Source organism: Pundamilia nyererei, unplaced genomic scaffold, assembly GCF_000239375.1.
Source record: "Pundamilia nyererei isolate P.nyererei 1_Seehausen unplaced genomic scaffold, PunNye1.0 scaffold00030, whole genome shotgun sequence".
Taxonomy (NCBI): domain Eukaryota; kingdom Metazoa; phylum Chordata; class Actinopteri; order Cichliformes; family Cichlidae; genus Pundamilia; species Pundamilia nyererei.
The window spans coordinates 841,819-859,809 of NW_005187431.1; the positions used below are offsets into that span (position 1 = coordinate 841,819).

A 17,991-nucleotide genomic window follows, 5' to 3' on the forward strand; every position below is an offset into this window, starting at 1 on the left:
AAAAAGTCCTGCGGTGCATAGTGTGTAAAAGTCAGCCTCTGCTGACTCTGTAGCTGGAGTTTTTCAGACCTGCTCATGGTCTGGGTTTCCATGACGGAGCAGATCCTGAGGGTGTTAGGTCCTTGGTTAAACTGGATATGTGACAAATGGCCTTTTATAATTGGGTTGACTGACCCTGTCAAACATGGTCTTTATTTATCACAATAGGTTAAAGAGAAAAATGGACTCACCTGCTCTATTTTCTATGAATAACACTAAAAGAAGCTGTGGGAAGTTGCTTGTAAGAAAAGGAAAACCAAACATTATCATGAGGTTTCAGCAAAGACCCACCAATCTTGTTTTTGATCAACTTGATTAGGTGATCATCAAAATGTGAGCACCTCTATAAAAGCAGCGGTCGTGTGTGTGTGTGTGTGTGATAACACAATGCCACAATTTTCTCAGGAGTGAGGTCCCAGCAAATTCACCCCAAGGACAGCATGTAATGCCCAGAGGCCTCCAGAATTAGAGCCATGTCTTATACTCTCGAGGCCTGGAGACACGCTGATCAACTATGATTTGTTTGGAAGGGTTCCCAGGAGTCTCTAAGAGCATTACCCCATGGCTTAGGTTTGTGAAGTTGCATCTGAAACAATGTTTACACATAATACGCAGTGCTACATTTAGCAGAAACCAAACGGTGTATCCACACAGGCTCAGCCCAACTGTCTAGGTCTGTGGCGGAGAGGTAACAATTTGGGCTAATTGTGCAGCCACAGGACCTGGGCACTTTGCAGTGAAGTATTGACCATGAATTTCTCTGTATACCAAAGTATCCCAAAGTGAAATGTGATGAGTCAAGTCATGCAACAGGACAATGATGCCATGGATGGCACAAAATCTAGAACTGACTGGTTAAAGAGAACATGTTGCAATGGCCCGGTCAGCACCTGAATCACAGGGTGTACTTTACACAGGGATGCAGAGAGTCCTGTGAAAACATTTTCCACATGATTGAAGTCGTGTATGAACTCGATACGAGTTCCACATGTAATGAGTTGACAATGCCCCAAATTCCAAAGCAACATACGTTAGGTAGTGCTGCATTAGAGAAATATTTAAAGTCACTTGGTAAACTTTGCTAAAGGAGTGAAAAATGTGTAATAGTACGGTATTAAAAACTTTAAGTTTAACAATTTGCCTCTGTGCAGTTTAGTGTACTGTACAGTAAAAGCATTAAGTATGTTGTGTGAACTACCTGCTTTAAAATCAGCGATGTGTGATTTGATTTGCAGTGTTTGTTTTGATCACAATAATATACAGGATTGTGTTGGGTCACAGGAAAGTGGTGACTTCATTGCTTGTTTTAAAAGCCCCAAACAATAGTGCTAATGGTTAAAATCCAGTTTTTCACTAAACCATGAATTTTCTGAAGTTAATGTGATTGTGTGAAACAGTTTTAAAACAGATTTAACACCACACACACGAACAAACAAATTAATAGAACACTAAAAATCAGTTCATCTAACGTTAAATACATTTTTTTCCCCAGCTCCATACAAAGACAGATTCCAGTGTCTTCAAAACATAAGTGGTTAGTTCACAGCCTTTATTTAGTGACAGACTGACTTATCAGCCTTTCATCCTCCTTGATTATGGCTATGTTTAAATCTTGGAGTTAAAGAAATAAAATTTTTAACTCATTTGAGGAAAAGCATGCATGTATCACTACTAGTAGGATTTTTACCCGTACATTAATATACAGTATTCTAAAGCAATCCATGACAAACGGTACAAAAGCACTTTTCATCAAAAACAGCCATTGCTTGAGCCTAATTCATTTTATAGCAGCTACTACACCCTATGTTGCAATCAAAATGAGTGCCTCAATCACACATTCGACAGCCTCTTCAGTAGAAAATCATCACACCAATCAGCAGCTGCTGTAGCAGTAGCAGTTTTCTGGAGCACCATCAAACAATTAAAACAAGCAAAATATTAGTTTCTTTTACAAATATGGTATTCCTGCTATTTTTGCACTTTAATGCTTAAACTTTTGATTAGATTCATATCTGACAATCACATGCTTTACGTGTTTTTTATTTTAAGTGATGATGCAGCTCAACAAAGCCTACAGGGGGTTTCTCTCAGTCAGCAGGTGACGGCTCTCCTCACTGGAGGGGAAGAGTGCCTCCTTCAGGCGAATCATGTGACCTCCAACCCCAGCATGAGGATCCTCCACCAGTGACCTGCGAATGGGCCGGTACACCTTGTAACGCCTGGAAGAAAGATGCAGGACACAAAAATATGATGGGAGGGTAATGACTCTCTAACTGGATGTGAGCGGCAAGAGTTGGAAAAAGAATACGAGGTGTTTTACGAGCAGGGTAGTAATCAACTGGAAATTCAGTGAGAATCAAAGTGGCTTTGTGTGCATGTGTAAATGCTTTTTAATGTGGCAGTAAAAGCCAAAGTTGTGCATTAAAATCTTTCTGCATCATATATTCGGGTCTTCACACATTTACTGAAGGAATGCTGCTGCATCTGAAGACTACTCACTTGTAGATCACACAGGCAATGAATGCAAAAATGGCCCCCAGAACAGCGCTCGAGGAGAGAACGACTTGGGCAGTGTGAGAGGTTGTGGACACTGATGGGTACAAAGGGCAGTGAAGAGAGTGTAAAACAGACCGGAAACTACAACACACCAGGCAACAGTTTCTACAAAGCTGATTTCAAGAAATATCCTGTTGTATGTGTTTGTGTAGCTAACCAGGTGTGTCCTGGGACTTGTTGATGGTGATGGTGGTGCTGGTGAGGGTCAAGCTGCTGGAGTTCTCCAAAGTGATGTTCACACAGTAGGTGCCCGGTTCCAGAAATCTTCGCGTCAGATGCACTTTGCACTCCGAGAGCGGCGGCACATCGTTGCACATGATGTTGCGTACCTGAGTGCAGCTGGGGTCTGACACGATGGTACAGGCTGAAGTGGGGATGCTGCGGATAAGGGATGAAGGATAAATCAAATAAACCTGTTTCTTTATCTAAAATGTATAGGTTTGTGGGGGGGGGGTGCCATTGCACCTAAGTGACTAAATTGGATGTGCAGGGAGAAGATCATCAAAAATAAAGTTGATAAACTCCAAAGGTTACTGTGATTTCCTCTTTGAATGTTTAAAAAATTATCTACAGTATTATTATTATTTTTTTACATAAATTTAAACAAAGTATATAATAAATGCATACCTGCCCAGACATTTCACCAGGAAGTTGATGTCAGTGTTGGTGACTCTGTGGGCTGACACTTCCAAAATCTGACTGCTTGGCAGGGTGTTCAGTGGGTGCTTGGGCTCTGTGGGGAACAGATTAATTATTTTGTGGGTTTTGGATGTGTAATCCTCTTCCCCCTAAATAATAATAATATGATGAAGGAACCAGTCAAAGAATCATAGCATGAGGTTGCTTGAATACAAGTTTGTAGAGAGAAACTGGATCGCAACAATCAGGATTTAATGCAGTTTAAATGGAAGAGTGTTTCCTTTTCATTATCAGGGGTGGTTACGCCACACAAGTACGAGTCCCGTCCCTAAGTCCATAGTTCGTGATGAAAGTGAAGCAATTCTGGGATGAAATGTGGGCTGGTTTCTTGTATGTTATTATGATAAATGTGACAAAATGGTTTTTGTTGGAAAGCTTTTAAAATCATACCCACTTTCATTAGCATTAAAGCCATTAAAGTATATTGGAAAATGTGCCCTCGCGTTTAGTTTTTTAAACTGCTACACCATGGCTTCTGTACAATGGTTCATGAAAAAAAAACATAACTTGAAGGATCCCGCACACTCCCACCTACCAACGACAGTGATATTGCCTGTGAAGGTCCCGTAGGCGTAGCGGAAACACTGGTTGCTGTTGCGACGCCTGGTGCGGAGCCACAGCGGGGTGGTGGGGTTGGATTCTGGGGCAACAGTGGAAGGGAGGGGCTCTGTGGTGGGGAGACCCGTGGAAGCAAAAGAGGAGGTGGTCGAGGGCAGGCTGGTGCTGGGCGGCACTGTAATATGAAGCAAATGGGCTCTGCATAGTGATGCACGCTGGTATTTTAACTTCCTCACATGATATGATTCAGCCTCTGCATTCGATATTCCTACATAATCACAATCATAATACACATTTAGCTGTAAAAGCCTCACCCTGTGTTGTCTCCATCTTGGCTGTAATCGCATGAGTAGCAAGTGGAGTTGTAGGAGCCTCTGAGGAAAAGACACGGGAGAAACATGTTTTTCCATTAGCACTGATTCCCCGTCTTTTTGTTGTTGTTGTTTTTAAACAGATACTTGTCTGTGTAGGTTCTCAGTGACGTCATGGTAGTCCTGCAAGCTTGAAAAAACCTTTTTAAAGTTAATTGAAGATGTGTAAATACCCGAGACTCTCCCTCTTTGGTTTTAGATCACCTCTCACCTCTTGGATGAGAGGTGAAACTTCTTCAAGAAACTTAAAGAAGTGCAGTCACCTTCTTTTTACGCTCCGAAGAAACTGTAGGCACTTGCAGATAATGATTCTGTCTTTTAAAGTTTTACATGTATTTTTTGTTTTTACATTCTTCATAACATAACTGTTTAAGTAGCAGTTGCTTCATATCCCCAAAGTGAAGAGAGATAACTTACTTTGTGTGGCTCACATTTCCCTTTTTAAAGTTTATATTTTGGCATTCCAATTATATTAATTAAAAAAGACTGAAAGACTGTATATAAAATAAGCCATAGTCTCAAGGTCGAAAAAGTCAATCGAAAGCAGAGATGCAGTTTTTCTAATGGCCAGCAGGGGGCAGCTCCTCTTGGTTGCAAGGAGATATCTAATTGTATAGACACATTTGAGAAAATGACCCAATTTTCATTTTATTGATGACTTCAGTGAAAACATTCCTCATTAGTTTATGGTCTCAATTGCTTGTTTAACATCTTAATCAATATTATACATTTTCTCCTCTTTTTTTCCCCAATTGCAGAGAAATTGATGGCAAAGACTTGTCTGTTATGTAAGTGTGCAGTATCCTTGGGTTCTCAGTCAGAGCTACCCCTCTGGTTTCAAAACACCAAGATGGTGACACATGACAGTGTGCTGGCCATCTCCATCTGGTTTTAAGGTTTGTATAAAAAGTTAACAAGTCTTCAGATAATACTTTGCTTGTTTTGTCATCTCTATATCTTTGTGACTACTTGTGACAGAACCTGTGGACGTGGTCGAGGTCGGGGTGTTGGCAGAAGGTGGACATTCAACTGGAAACGCTGCTTCGACCACCAGCTTCACAGTCATGGTCCCCAGCTTACTGTAGGCGTGCGTGGTTACGTTGCGATGCGTTACCAGCTGATTGCCGTCTCGAAAATCCCAGATGTAGTCAATGGAGGCAGCAGTTTTCAGGTAGCCGCTGGGGTCATGGAGGTGGACTTTGAAAACCACATCCTCACCACGGATGAAGATATTCTCAGATTGGTTGACTGCACCCTTCTGAGAGATGTCGACCGCCACTGGAATTATATCTAAGGGAGTGCGTAAGAATAATGTAAATGACGTATTAGGTTTCTGCCTGTTTGTATCCCTGTTTGGCTGAAACATGTAGGCAGATAAAACTGTATAAGCAGAATATTTGTTGTTCCCACCTGTGACAAAGAAGACAGCGTTGTCGGTAGAGAGGGGGCTGTACTTCCTGCGCTCGCGTTTCCTGTAGACCATGACTTCCATGACCTCTGCCCCCAGAGGGATGTTGGTGGTATTGATGGTCACACTGGAGGAAGAGCCGTCACGTGTCTCAAAGTACTGGCCTGGGACAAAAAGAAGAGACAAACTGAGTTGGTTTAGATGTTCTTCTTTTTCCTTTCGTATCCTGTGTTCATGCAAACTTGTAAACTTGTATCTCACCCATTGTGTGCCAAACATAGACGTAGCTCTTTCGTCTCCAGTCATTGCTCTGAGGGAAGGGTCTCCCATCTGGGAACACGTTGCATTTTGCCTTGTCTATACATTTTCCAAAGCCATAGTCATCCAACCAGGAAGTCCAGTTGTACACGTAGCCAGAGCGAACCTGCCCATTGGCTGTTTGACAGAAAATAAAGTGATGTAAAAGCTTTAATTTTAAAAAAATAAAAATGAACTGATTTTGCATGATAAATCTGTTCAGCGACTACACATGGAACGGCTGGTAGCTACAAATGCTAAGATAACTATACTATGATAACTAAAGACAATGAGTAGCCAGGTTCATTGAAGTGTAATTTGTCTATTTTAGTGTTTATCAGCAGCTTGTTCTGGTTTTTATCTTAAGGGGGAGCCTGCTTTAACTCTTTCCCTCATAATGACGTGTTTTGACACCCCCTGTGCCCTTAATAACATGTTTTGACATCTCAATATGCATCAATAAACATGTGGTTTGATGACCATCAGATTATGTTCCAGATTTTTTCAAGACTCAAGGGTTACTCCTAGTGGGCGACTAAGGGGAAAAGAGTTAAGCATGCTAGTGTATCATCTTTATTGCCATCTTTTTACAACAGTGTACAATTTAATTTGCTCTTTGGTGGGCTTACATAAATCAACCACAACATTTAAACCACCTGCCAGCTGTGCTGGTCTCTCTCATGTGGATAAAACTGCTCTGACCCATCAAGTACAGGCCATTTGATTGACTCCTCGTGATCAGTGTTTTCACTTCACCTGTCAGTGGTTATAATGTTGTGGCTGATCAGTGTATATGGCCCCATGATGCTTTGTGGTGGTGTGATGCTATGTGTGTGCAGGTTCATGGCCTGGCCCGGCCTGGCTTTCTTGGCAGCACCTGACGCCTCCAGCTCCGTACCATCCTCACAGTGCTCATCCCAGATCAGGTTCCCATTGGCATCCTCCTTCTGGCAGGGAGGATACTCCAGCTTTGCAGTGAAGGTGATGGAAGAGCCATTCAGAGCTGGACTGTCACTGGTCAAATGGACTTTGGGTTTACCTGCAGAGAGGTGGACTTTCCAGGTGAATGACCTGAAATACCTACGCAAATGTTTCAATGGTGAAAAAAAAACAACAAACCACCCAGAAAACAAATTACCCACCCACCTCTGTGGTGCATAAAATCATTTAACTGTATGTTTAGTGGTGGGTAGATGTAATCATCCCATGGGTTGGTGTCGGGAAGCCAGCCAGGGATCGGTGGGATTGGAAATGGAAACTTCCCTGATAATGAGTGCTTGTGTGGGAATACATCCCTGTATGCTGGGGAGAGATAAAGCAGAGAGACAAGGACAAGGAACCTTAAAATGTATTTTGGTTTGATGCGAGTCCCTCACTAAAGAGCTTCTGTATTTTACTTGAATCCATTTAGAAGTTAAATGTTTCTTTCCTTCATTAGGCTCCTTTAAAATTTAATTAAATGTTAAGTAACAGTGTAGCCCCAAAATACCCGCATAATGACCAAAATCATGTTTATTTCCTGACATGGAAAAATCTGCTTCCAGTACCTGGTTTCCACCTTTAGTAAAAATATTTTACTAAAAGCTCCCATGACTGAAATGATGAAATGATTGAGGGCTGGACAACAGACTACATTTAACTAAGCCCAATAAAACAGGATAACACAATAAATACAGTTTGGAACGTTAGGCATAAATAAAATGTTTATTGTTATACAAAAAAGATATTGGATTTATACATTTTTAGTAAGATGACCTAGTTTTTGATCTTTCATCTCCACATTCTTACTTATTTATTTATTTTATTCGGATCTCCACGCCCTTGTTTTCTGCTTTCTCGTCATTTAGCCTGAGTGACATATTTTTCAGCGCAAAAACAAATTCAATCTGTGTAATCTGGTTAAAGGCGAAGAAAAAAAACGAACCAAACATCTGGAACGTCTGTACGCAAACAAATTTATTCAGCCAAGAGAGCGCATGGCGTGAAAATAGAGGGGGAAAGGTGATTTTAAATTTGCATTTATTAAATTAATGTCACATTTGCTTTTTTTATGATACCGGAGGAAAAAGATTGTTAAAACTTTTTACGGGATTCCATCTGGTTATGATAACAAATTAGAGAAAGCTACGATTTCTCCGTTTTTTTTCTGGATGTAGAGAATTGTCTGTTTGTGGAGTGAGTAGCAGTCTTAACGGAGCACACGCCTTAATCAGTCTCATGGGACTCTGACTGTAGAGAGCGGATGGCAGGACGAGTTAAATAAACAAATGAATAAACAAACAACCCTAGGAGATAAACATCAAACACCAAAATTATTCAATTCACGTAAAGACATTAAATTAAAAATCTGAAATCAATAAACCAACATTTTTAAACCACAGCCACAACTCTTTCACTTCAAACTATTCCAAAGTTGCGCCACTTACTTTTGCGTCCATCAGCTTGATAAAGAAAGCAGGCACAAGCCAGGAGGGAAACATACTGCCAGGCTTTCATTTTCACTCGTCCGTGGGGGGTAAAAACAGTCGTCTCTGCAGCTTTAAGTACCCACGAATAGTGTCTCTGTGCGCCGACACAGCGTGTCCCTCTTTCTCCTCGTCCGGATTTCCCAGTACTACCCCTCCGTTTGTCCCGCTGTCTACTAATTTAAAGTGGCTCCGCTGAGCGCACAAACATGTGATGTTTCCTAACGAGACGCATCTCATCACTCATTAGTCCCCCAAACTCAGGAAACTCATGAGAGACGAGATGCGCGCGGACTGCACCGTGCGCATGCTCATCCTCTTCTTTCTCTCCCATTTGACAAAAAGTTCAGTGACTTTTAATCTGCTCAATCTTTCATACTCTTGCGTTTTTTAGAAGTGTTATTCCCTTTCGTGTTAATCTGTTTATTTTATTTTTCCCCAGTTTATCATTTCTGTTTTTTATTGTTTAATGTAGTCGATTTTTTAATTGTTAATTAACACGGCAGCACATTGTCCACAATAAATATGTTTTAATTATATCGTTTTTTGTCCCTTCTTTGTTCTCAAATTTGAGAAGTTTTATTAACTTCATTAGATAATAAAATTTTGATCAAACAACAATGTTTTTCTTAAATATATAAAAAGAGGGTTTTGTGTGTGATTTAGTCGGATCATGTAACTATATAATTACATTAGGAAGCCTGGATATCTTCTTATAATATTATATTTTCCTTAAGTTCTGCCACGGAAGTCCGATAACAGATAAAGTCCACGCGTGAGAGCTGTGCACACATGACTGAAATGTTTATCACGATGAATCGGAATCATGCTGAGACACCTCACTCCGCGCGTGGAGGTTGCGCCACAGATGAACCCTAAAAAAGCAGAAGGGATGCCTAATGTTCCTTCTGCGTCGTGTTCGCTTTCGACACCATCCACCATGTGATGAAAGTCACTGTTCACGGCAGGTCTGCTGCTGCAGCTGCTGTCACAAGAGAGTTTGGAAAAGGGTTACAAAGGGATCCTCGCGTGCAAACAGATTTCTTAAAACTGGGTTCAAAAGTCAGCGGAGTCTGAACGAACAAATAGCTCACGCGGAATATTTCTAGCAATGGTATTAATGGACAAAATACTGAAAATAAAGCAATTATTCGTCTCTATTTAAATAAATAAAAGCAGAAACAAAAGAGAAGGAGCTTGAATAAATTGTGTGTCCTTGCTGGGTCGTGCGATTTCAAGCATAGAAAAGCAAAGCAATGTCAGCAGACAAGGTTTCTAAAGAATTACGTTTTTAAAATAAATAAATAAAAACACAAGAAACAAACAAATAAATAGAAACAAAAAAACTTAGATCTAAAAATCCGGGGTGTTGATTGTGACAAATCCCCCCGGCCGACAGGCGTGGTCGCCTGCAATTTTGCGAATTTTAATCGGTTCAGTTGTTGGGAGAGCTCCAATAGTGACCTCCTTTAAAGCGCTGAGATCTGCTTTGCATGTTTTAGATATCGAGCTTCAGAATCTGTTGGCATTCGAGTGAAATCTGTGTTTTAATTCATTAAAACCTTTGTGGTGTCCTCGGTATTCCCATATACTTGTTTGCCACTCACCTAGGGACCATTATTGGTCCGAGGACACCACAATTTGAATAAAAAAAAAAAGGAAGAAAGTCATTGTGGCGGTTAATTGCTGTCACATGTCAGAATAAAGCCACCAGACATTCAGCAGCTTGGAAAAGCTGCATTGATAAACGAAACACTGATGGCCACTGATCAAGACCACGGGATCTGACAGAAGCTCTTGAAGAAAACATTATTAGAGCAGATGTTTAAAAACGGCACGTAACATGTTATATTTCTTTGATCCAACATGCTTTGTTTTGAAATTCTGAAATTAAAATTTGTGCTTTTTTTTTTTTACACTTGTTGTGTTAAAATTCTCACAGGGAAGCACATTTATCACGACTTTTCTTAAAATGACACTACAGTGCGGATCCTTAGATTCTTCTTCTTTTTTTAATCAACCAAACAGGGAAACATCCATTACTTGCAATACCGACTTTCTCCAGTAGAGGGAAGCACCCCTCCGCAGCTTCTCATGCAGCCTGTTACTAAACCCCATTCCTCTCGAATCAGATCAACTCTTGATCATTTCCAGGGTTCAGTAAAACGTTACTGAACACTAAAAATTAAGTGTTTATTCTGATTCTGCATATGTTGTTTTCATTATTAATGAACCTCCTGATTAGTTTCTACATTCATTCAAGTCCTTTGCTATAATAAAAAAATCAATTTTAGTGAAATTCTGAAATGTTTTTATATCCTCAAGTTCAAACCCCCGACAAATGCAGTTTATTTACAGAAAACGGTAAAGCTGGAACACGTTAATTATCGATGGTTCAACTTTTAAAAGTAACCCAAATGTGTATTATTTGTCCAGCCTGCACAAAAATATGTCTCTGTCTGCTTGTCTTCTATGCAGCCCAGAGAATAAAAAGTGCTCCAGGTTGTAAAAGACAGAAATATGATTGAAAAACAAGCCAACTGTGCAGCCAGCAGTCCCTTTATCCCCCCCCCCCTTCCCCTTTCTCTCTCACTGTCGTGCCGTCTCATTTACAGCTCTGGCTTCTAGCTGGTGGACTGGATGGAGGAATGCAGAAACATTCCTGGGAATGTGGACAGGATCTTCAATGTGTCTGTGTGCGCGCTCGCGCGTGTGCGTGTGATCCTTTGGTGTTTGCGCGCTTGTCTGAAAACGTGCTGGCGGTGGAAACTTTAATTCGGCGTGTGTTTTGGCCGCACAGTGGAACATATGAGACTGTTCACTGCGCAGAGCTGGAGCTACACAGAGACATTCTTTCTTTTCCAACCCCGAGGCGCGTAAACACATTCCCACCAGAACACTGGAGTCAGGACCCGGTCACCGCTCTTTCTCATCTTCGATTTCCCTCTTTCACCCCCCCCCCCCCCCCCCACCACACACACACCCCTTCTCTCTCTCTTTTGGCCTTTCAACTTGTCAGCCTGTCTCTCCAAGTGCTCTGTCCCAGTTCTTGAAACTATAATCATAATTATCAGAAGGCACTCTACGCTATCATCCAGGAGACGTGAAGTGTCCTTGTGTGGTCTATAACACACTCATTAAGCCTGCAATGGAGCTTTAAGAGAGCCACTGCCACCAGGACAGTGAACTGGTCTCTCAGTGCAGCCGACCTAAGCTCTTAAAGCTCCTCAGGCTTTCCTGCCAGCTTGTATGGAGGTCTTTCTCGCAGATGTTAGCCACAATACAGAGCAGAAGCAGAGAAGCTGCCATGGCGCAGAAGACGCAGAAGGGTTTGTGATGTGCACAGTCTGACCTTCTAATGCCATTATCATAATGTATTAGGAAATTATTAGGCTTTAGTTTTTGCCAATTTTCCACTCAAACCTTTACATGATATATGGGCATGCTCCGAGTGTTTTTCTTTTTCTTCAGCAGTTCAGTTTTGTGGTGTGGGAAATTCCATTCATAGAATACCAAAAACAAGTTTATGACAACACACAAGCATGCACATTTCCACTTGTCGAAAAAGAAAACAATAAAATAAACACGCGGACCCAAGTCATTCGGTCTTTACTTTCTTTAAGACTGGCTGCCAAGATCTCCACAGAGAACCAAGGAGATCGAAGCCGTGAACGCCCCGCTTCCCGGCACCAACAGACGGTCATGGGACCCGGAGGCCCGAAGCCAGCTGGCCAGAGGAAGCGTCTTTGATGTGTGACGCCCGGAGGGAGACGCCTGCTACAAGCAGACTCTCACACACAGACTGGAGGAAATGTAAAAACATTGTGTCTTTCCACTGCAGTGCGGACTTATTTATAACTGAGCACACCAGCTAGTAAAAATGTGTTTTGAAATGGCTAATTATGGCTTTTACCACTTAATTTAGAGTATTTTAGGATTCCCCACAAAGCGTTTCAGGAATAATAAGATGACAAGAAGACAATACTAATACGGCGTCTGAGCCAAGTAGACTTCCTAAACTTTAAACATTGTATTTTTATTGCGATGGAAAGTGAAAAGCAATAAGTGTATACTACTCTGTGCGTTCTGGAGAATTTTCTTAATTATATTTTTTCTAAAATTATCTTTTAATCCCTCTTGTTATGAAGTAGAGACGAAGACCTGAGCAGGTTGAGTAACAGGTGGATACAGGAAGTGACCACCTTTACATGATTTACATGACGCAAAATATTTTGCACAGGCTCTAGGACCGCGGGAGGAGCTGGATGAAAGACAAAGTCAGCGAAACTCCATCATCTCAAAGTTGAGAACTTGTCTCAAACCTGCACTGTATGTCACTCTTGTCCCAGCTCTGGTACTCAATGAATGCGCCTCTACTCTTCTTCAGGGGATTCGTGTGCGATCTATTTATTTCTTGAATCATTCTAGTTGCATCACGCTGATGAAATGCAGTGCTCGTCAAGATGAAGCAAAACAAACACATCTGCAATTCAAAACAGCACCGGGCCGCCTTCTGAGCACAGTCTCACGCCTCCTGCGCCGTCGCTCAGCATGAGGCGGAGGAGCGCCGTCCGGAGGAAGATGCTCTGCCTCTGGCTGCTGCTCATCGGATTCGCTCTGGTTGCGCTGGCGCTCTCTGATCTCTTTAATCGGGACAGCGACCGCAATCGTCACAAACCCGGCCCTCCCCGCCAGCCCCTCCAGCGGATCGCCAGTCCTCCGGATCTAGAGGTCATCGTGGACTCCCATGACCCTGCTTTGGAGCTAGGCGCCGATTTGACTCCTCTGAAATCTCTGCAAGAAGACCAGCTGTTATTCGTCCCATCCATACATGGCACCAAGAGCTCGCCACAGAAAAAGCGGAGTTACAAGATGCTCCTTCCCGGAGCAAGTAAAGATACCACCGTACGCGGGCCACCTACGCACGGTGAAATGGGGAAAGCAGTGCGCCTTCATCTGGAGGGTTTGGAGAGGGATATGGAGCTCAGGGCTTTGCAGCAGTACGGTTTCAATGAGGTAGTGAGCGAAAGGATTTCTCTGCATCGCAGGCTGCCAGAGGCGCGCCATCCAGAGTGAGTGAACAAAGCGCACGATTGAAAATATAAACCAAAAGTTAGCCCATACTGGAGTTCAACAAGTGCTAAAAGTTAGTGTAGTTGTTACTGCTTTCACAATTTGTCCCCCTCCCATCAACAGGTGTTTGGGGGAGCAACACATCGAGTCTCTGCCATCGGCCAGTGTTGTTATCTGTTTTAATGACGAGGCTTGGTCCACTCTCCTACGCACAGTACACAGTGTCCTCGACACTGCACCTAAACAGTATCTGCAGGAGGTCCTGCTGGTGGACGACCTAAGTCAACAGGGTGAAATTATCCATCCATCCATCCATCCATCCATCCATCCATCCATCCATCCATCCATTAATTCAGTGTGCTGACAGCTTGTTCCGCCTTTTCTCTATGCTCCTCCTAGGTCACCTGAAGACTGGGCTGAGTGAGTACGTGTCTCATCTGGATGGAGTGCGTTTGATTCGCAGCACCAAACGCCTCGGGGTTGGAGGTTGCCGGACATTAGGTGCTACCAGGGCTGTTGGGGAGGTGCTGGTGTTCATGGACTCCCACTGTGAATGCCAAAAGGGCTGGCTGGAACCGCTGTTGGAGAGAATTGCCCAGGACAGGTACTTTTTTTTTTTAATTATTCCAATTAAAAATCTATTTTCATATTTTACGGCGAGAAAGCTCCTGTTAGTATGCTGCATACTAACAGGATTCCAAATGCAAGTTCTTAAATGGGTGACATGTCAAAATATAAACAGGTACTGTGCCAGATTTTTTTTTAACTTTCTCTAATGAGTTCAGCCTTTGGACAGAAACACTTGTGAGGAGATGAAGGGTTCAGACTTATCATTCGCCCTTACTCATTAGCAAAGCAGGGCGATGCATGAGGTGTATGTGTGTGTATCGAGCACTGAGCTCCCATGATTTGGCTCTCGTCTTATGTCTCAGGCTGCCTGCAGCGTGGCTCTAATTAGACTAGGTAATTAAGCAGAGGGCTCGGGCTTGGAATCTGCAACCATTCGGCTCTCTCGGCCACATGTTTGACCCCACTCCCATTTTTTTCTCAATTCCCTTTTTGATCTTTTCATTTCCTTAAAGCATCACGCCACACATGATCATTTGGCATGGATATTTCAGACAGCACACATGGGGAGCCAAAACATTCCTCGACAAAGGACAGTACATGTTTCTGAACTTCCTGTGACACAGCCGGCGTTTGCAATTACAAACACATGCATACAGAAATGAAAACGCAGTGTCTATTTGACCTAGTTGTGCACAGATTAGTAAATGTAAACGTAGTCAAGGAGTTATTAGCTATAACTTGACTAGTAGTGGCATGCTTTACATCCAAAGTCTAATTCACCACACTTAATAAATGCAAATAAAAAGAGTTGCTGAGATCCAGAATGTGGTGTCTTCTTAGGACCAGAGTGGTGTCCCCCATCATGGATGTGATAGACTGGCAGTCCTTTCGGTACAATGCCACCCAGTGGCCAATTAGGGGGGTGTTCGACTGGAGACTTGACTTCTTTTGGGAATCAAATCCAGAGTTGCAAGATAAAGACCCAGAGATGGCTGTCCAACCTCTGCAGTAAGTGTGCAGCTGTTAAGGGGTGCAAGTTAGATTTAATGAGTTCTTATTTGCATGATAACAATGCTAAATGAACCATATTAAGAAAGACGGATCAGATATAATTTTACACGGTATGTGTAAGTGCATAACTGACCTTTGCCTTTGAAAAGTCTCGAAAATATGACCAATTAGAATACAGAAGTATAAAAACTAAGGACCATACATGTGGAGCTGTTTGTCCTTGTGTTGCAAACCCAGACTTTAACATCCTGAAGTTCATTATGTCACTCTACTCCAGAGATACCAACACATCCATGCAGTTCTTTTTAAAAAAAATGATGCTGGTTCTGATTGTGACAGGAGCCCAGCGTTAGGAGGTGGAGTTGTGGCTATCGACCGACATTTCTTCCAGAGCGTGGGAGCCTATGACCCTGGGATGGTGCTATGGGGTGCAGAGCAAATTGAGCTGTCAATCCGGGTAAAGGAAAGCTCATTTGATGTCAACTTTCCTGCTAAATCCTCCAGTGCACACACACCAGACAGAGAGATGACAGACTGCATTTGCTTTTTATTTTAAGCCATGTAAGGTATTTTAGCAATACTTTGCCTGAGTGATTCGGTTGCCTTCTGTTAGTGCTTTAGGATTGCTGTGCTATGAGATGATGCCTTTTGCAAATGGAAATTTCAGCTTGGATAGTGGTCTGGGAATGTCCTGGCCCACTGATGAATGTACCAGTGTGAGAGCAAAAATGTTATAAATCAACTTGTCTGCCTGGGATGACCATTAAAATATGAAACAATATGACTAACAAACGGGGAATAAAAAAAAAAAGAAACACAGAAAACAATTATAATCTTTATTACTGAAATACTACTACATTCTTATAGGTGTGGTCATGCGGCGGCTCCATGGAGGTGGTACCTTGCTCCCGCGTGGGCCACCTCATTCGCCGCCACCTGCCGTATCGCTTCCCAGATCAGGACTTGCTTCAGAGGAACAAGATCCGGATTGCTGAAACCTGGATGGACACGTACAAGAAAATCTACTACAGAAGGGACACGCTTGCTCATTTCATCAGACAGGTGTTTGTGTGTATGTGTGTGTGCGTGTGTGAGTCAACACATCTGGTCAAGAGATTGTCTGGTGAGTGTGCACCACATACAAAAAATGAAACTTTCTTTCTTTGTCCAGTCTGAAAACCCAAACATCACGGAGCGTCTGCGGCTCAAGAGGAGTCTGGGCTGTAGGAACTTTCACTGGTTCCTAACTACAGTCTACCCACAGCTTTATATCCCCCAGGACAAAACTGCACTGTCAGGAGAGGTATCACAAGCTCTCACATGCTCATACATGCACACGAATATATGAACAAGTTGTGTATGGATGGACTGTGAGGCATCATGTCTGTATCTGCTTGCAGCTGTACAGTGTTGGTACTGGCAGATGTGCAGACTATCCCCAAGGTCGGGGACTGCAGGGTGGGGCCATGGATGTGGCCCCGTGCACTGGGACAGGTAGCCAGGTAACCATGATTACAGATTACTTGATGATAACAACAGATAAGTGAGACATCAGTGAAGCTGATCTCTTGCTGTTGTAGCACTGTGATCTAAACTCTGAGGGTGAAGTGCGATGGGGTCCCACGGGGACTTTGTGCTTGGATACTGAGGGAGAGAGGGCGGTCCTCTCTCCTTGCGCCAGCCACCGATTGACCCCCGGCAGACTCCAGTGGAAGTTCATAAAGGCAAGACGAAGAATTGAGCGACAGGCAGTTTTTATGACTACCCGGGGCATTTAGCTGACTCTCTGCATATGTTTTCCACTTTTCCACAGCTGAGCGGCCAGCTCGTTCACCAACTGTCTCAGTTATGTCTGGAGGCTGTAAAAGAGGAAGGCGACAACAAGCGCAGCACAGGAGGTCTTTTCCTGCGCCAGTGCACCCACCACCCCAGACAACAGTGGCACTTTGAACAACTAGTGGCTCCCAAAGGTGCCTGATAGAGGGACTAGCTTTAGCAAGATATAAATCCCAGGCAAATCTATCATCATATCACATATTTGTAGTGTCATACATATATTTATATTACACACACACACACACACACATGTATTTTGCAACTTCTTGCTCCTGTTTTAAGGATTGCAATTATCATTACCTGTATTAACTGTATTAACTAATGATAATGTCAGTTTCAGTACCTGTTGTCTTTATGAATATTTCATCATATATATTATTATAAAAACTGTATATTAAATTATTTTTGTGTCAGTAAATGGTTCCGTGAATTTGTGATCTGTTTGTGTACATTTCTAAAATATTTAACCGGCAGACAAAACACCACCACAGCTCTGAATTCAGGACAGTTTTGCCATTATGCTGGCCTTCACGTACACCACATCTAAGCTAAAACTACAAAGAGTTAATTTTTCTCATATCAGGAAGAACAGAGGTGTTATGATAATATTAAAATGGCTGCATCTTGTTGAAGTGTCCAAACTGCTGAAAGAGTGTGTGCAGCATGGAGAGTGCCTGGATATTATATATCAACAGCAGAGGGAGCCATCAGCCTTCAGAATCATTTCTAAAAGCCAAACTCCTTATTTTGGTATTGTTAAACACAAATAGCACCCCTCCCTCCATTCTAGTCATTTATTATAATATATATAACATGTTCTTATATGCATTTCTGTCATTAGGGCTAACCTAACGGATGTGACAGTGACGTCCATCCGTCTGAGAGAAGTGGATTTGCTCGACAACAGGAAAATTTGGTTTTGTTTCTAGGTATTAACTCAGTCTAATAAACCAGATTTTCTTTAGGCCATGGAGCTTAAGAATAGGATGGACTCTAAACTGGTTCTCAGTGTCTCTCTCTTGGCCTCAAGGCAATGAGTTCGAATAACCCCCAATACTCAGCCTCAAAATAATGCTCTTCTTAACCCATGCTCCACTTAGCCCAGTGA

The 17,991-nt window shown here is 42.5% G+C and overlaps 2 protein-coding genes across 3 annotated transcripts; one reads left to right on the plus strand and one right to left on the minus strand.

Annotated features, from left to right (window-relative positions):
- Window positions 1-1,567: 1,567 nt before the first annotated feature.
- gpnmb (glycoprotein (transmembrane) nmb) lies at window positions 1,568-8,692 on the minus strand. Of its 2 annotated transcripts, none has more exons than XM_013909734.1 (12): window positions 8,355-8,692; window positions 7,075-7,230; window positions 6,827-6,967; window positions 5,893-6,066; window positions 5,634-5,795; window positions 5,205-5,513; window positions 4,167-4,226; window positions 3,830-4,027; window positions 3,223-3,328; window positions 2,753-2,973; window positions 2,539-2,629; window positions 1,568-2,258 (listed from the first exon to the last, which is right to left on the minus strand). In XM_013909734.1, the coding sequence occupies exons 1-12, from the start codon at window positions 8,422-8,424 to the stop codon at window positions 2,111-2,113; spliced, it is 1,836 nt and encodes a 611-aa protein (XP_013765188.1). In that variant the 5' UTR covers window positions 8,425-8,692; the 3' UTR covers window positions 1,568-2,110. The 2 variants fall into 2 exon arrangements, with proteins under 2 accessions (XP_013765188.1, XP_013765189.1); XM_013909735.1 differs by having other exon boundaries at window positions 6,806-6,967.
- A 4,039-nt stretch (window positions 8,693-12,731) lies between these two features.
- Window positions 12,732-17,268, plus strand: LOC102209157 (polypeptide N-acetylgalactosaminyltransferase 15). The gene is made up of 10 exons (XM_005728769.2): window positions 12,732-13,465; window positions 13,590-13,756; window positions 13,866-14,070; window positions 14,877-15,044; window positions 15,387-15,504; window positions 15,915-16,109; window positions 16,219-16,350; window positions 16,448-16,549; window positions 16,628-16,771; window positions 16,861-17,268. The coding sequence occupies exons 1-10, from the start codon at window positions 12,945-12,947 to the stop codon at window positions 17,023-17,025; spliced, it is 1,917 nt and encodes a 638-aa protein (XP_005728826.1). The 5' UTR covers window positions 12,732-12,944; the 3' UTR covers window positions 17,026-17,268.
- Window positions 17,269-17,991: the final 723 nt, after the last annotated feature.

Excerpts from the sequence above, each read along its gene's own strand:
- gpnmb (XM_013909735.1), bottom strand. The coding sequence starts at position 8,424 with ATGAAAGCCTGGCAGTATGTTTCCCTCCTGGCTTGTGCCTGCTTTCTT. Across the intron at positions 7,231-8,354 it reads TCAAGCTGATGGACGCAAAA|CATACAGGGATGTATTCCCA; the intron begins GTAAGTGGCGCA and ends ATCTCTCCCCAG. Across the intron at positions 2,259-2,538 it reads ATTGCCTGTGTGATCTACAA|GCGTTACAAGGTGTACCGGC; the intron begins GTGAGTAGTCTT and ends TCTTTCTTCCAG.
- LOC102209157 (XM_005728769.2), top strand. The coding sequence starts at position 12,945 with ATGAGGCGGAGGAGCGCCGTCCGGAGGAAGATGCTCTGCCTCTGGCTG. Across the intron at positions 13,757-13,865 it reads GGACGACCTAAGTCAACAGG|GTCACCTGAAGACTGGGCTG; the intron begins GTGAAATTATCC and ends TGCTCCTCCTAG. Across the intron at positions 16,351-16,447 it reads AAACTGCACTGTCAGGAGAG|CTGTACAGTGTTGGTACTGG; the intron begins GTATCACAAGCT and ends ATCTGCTTGCAG.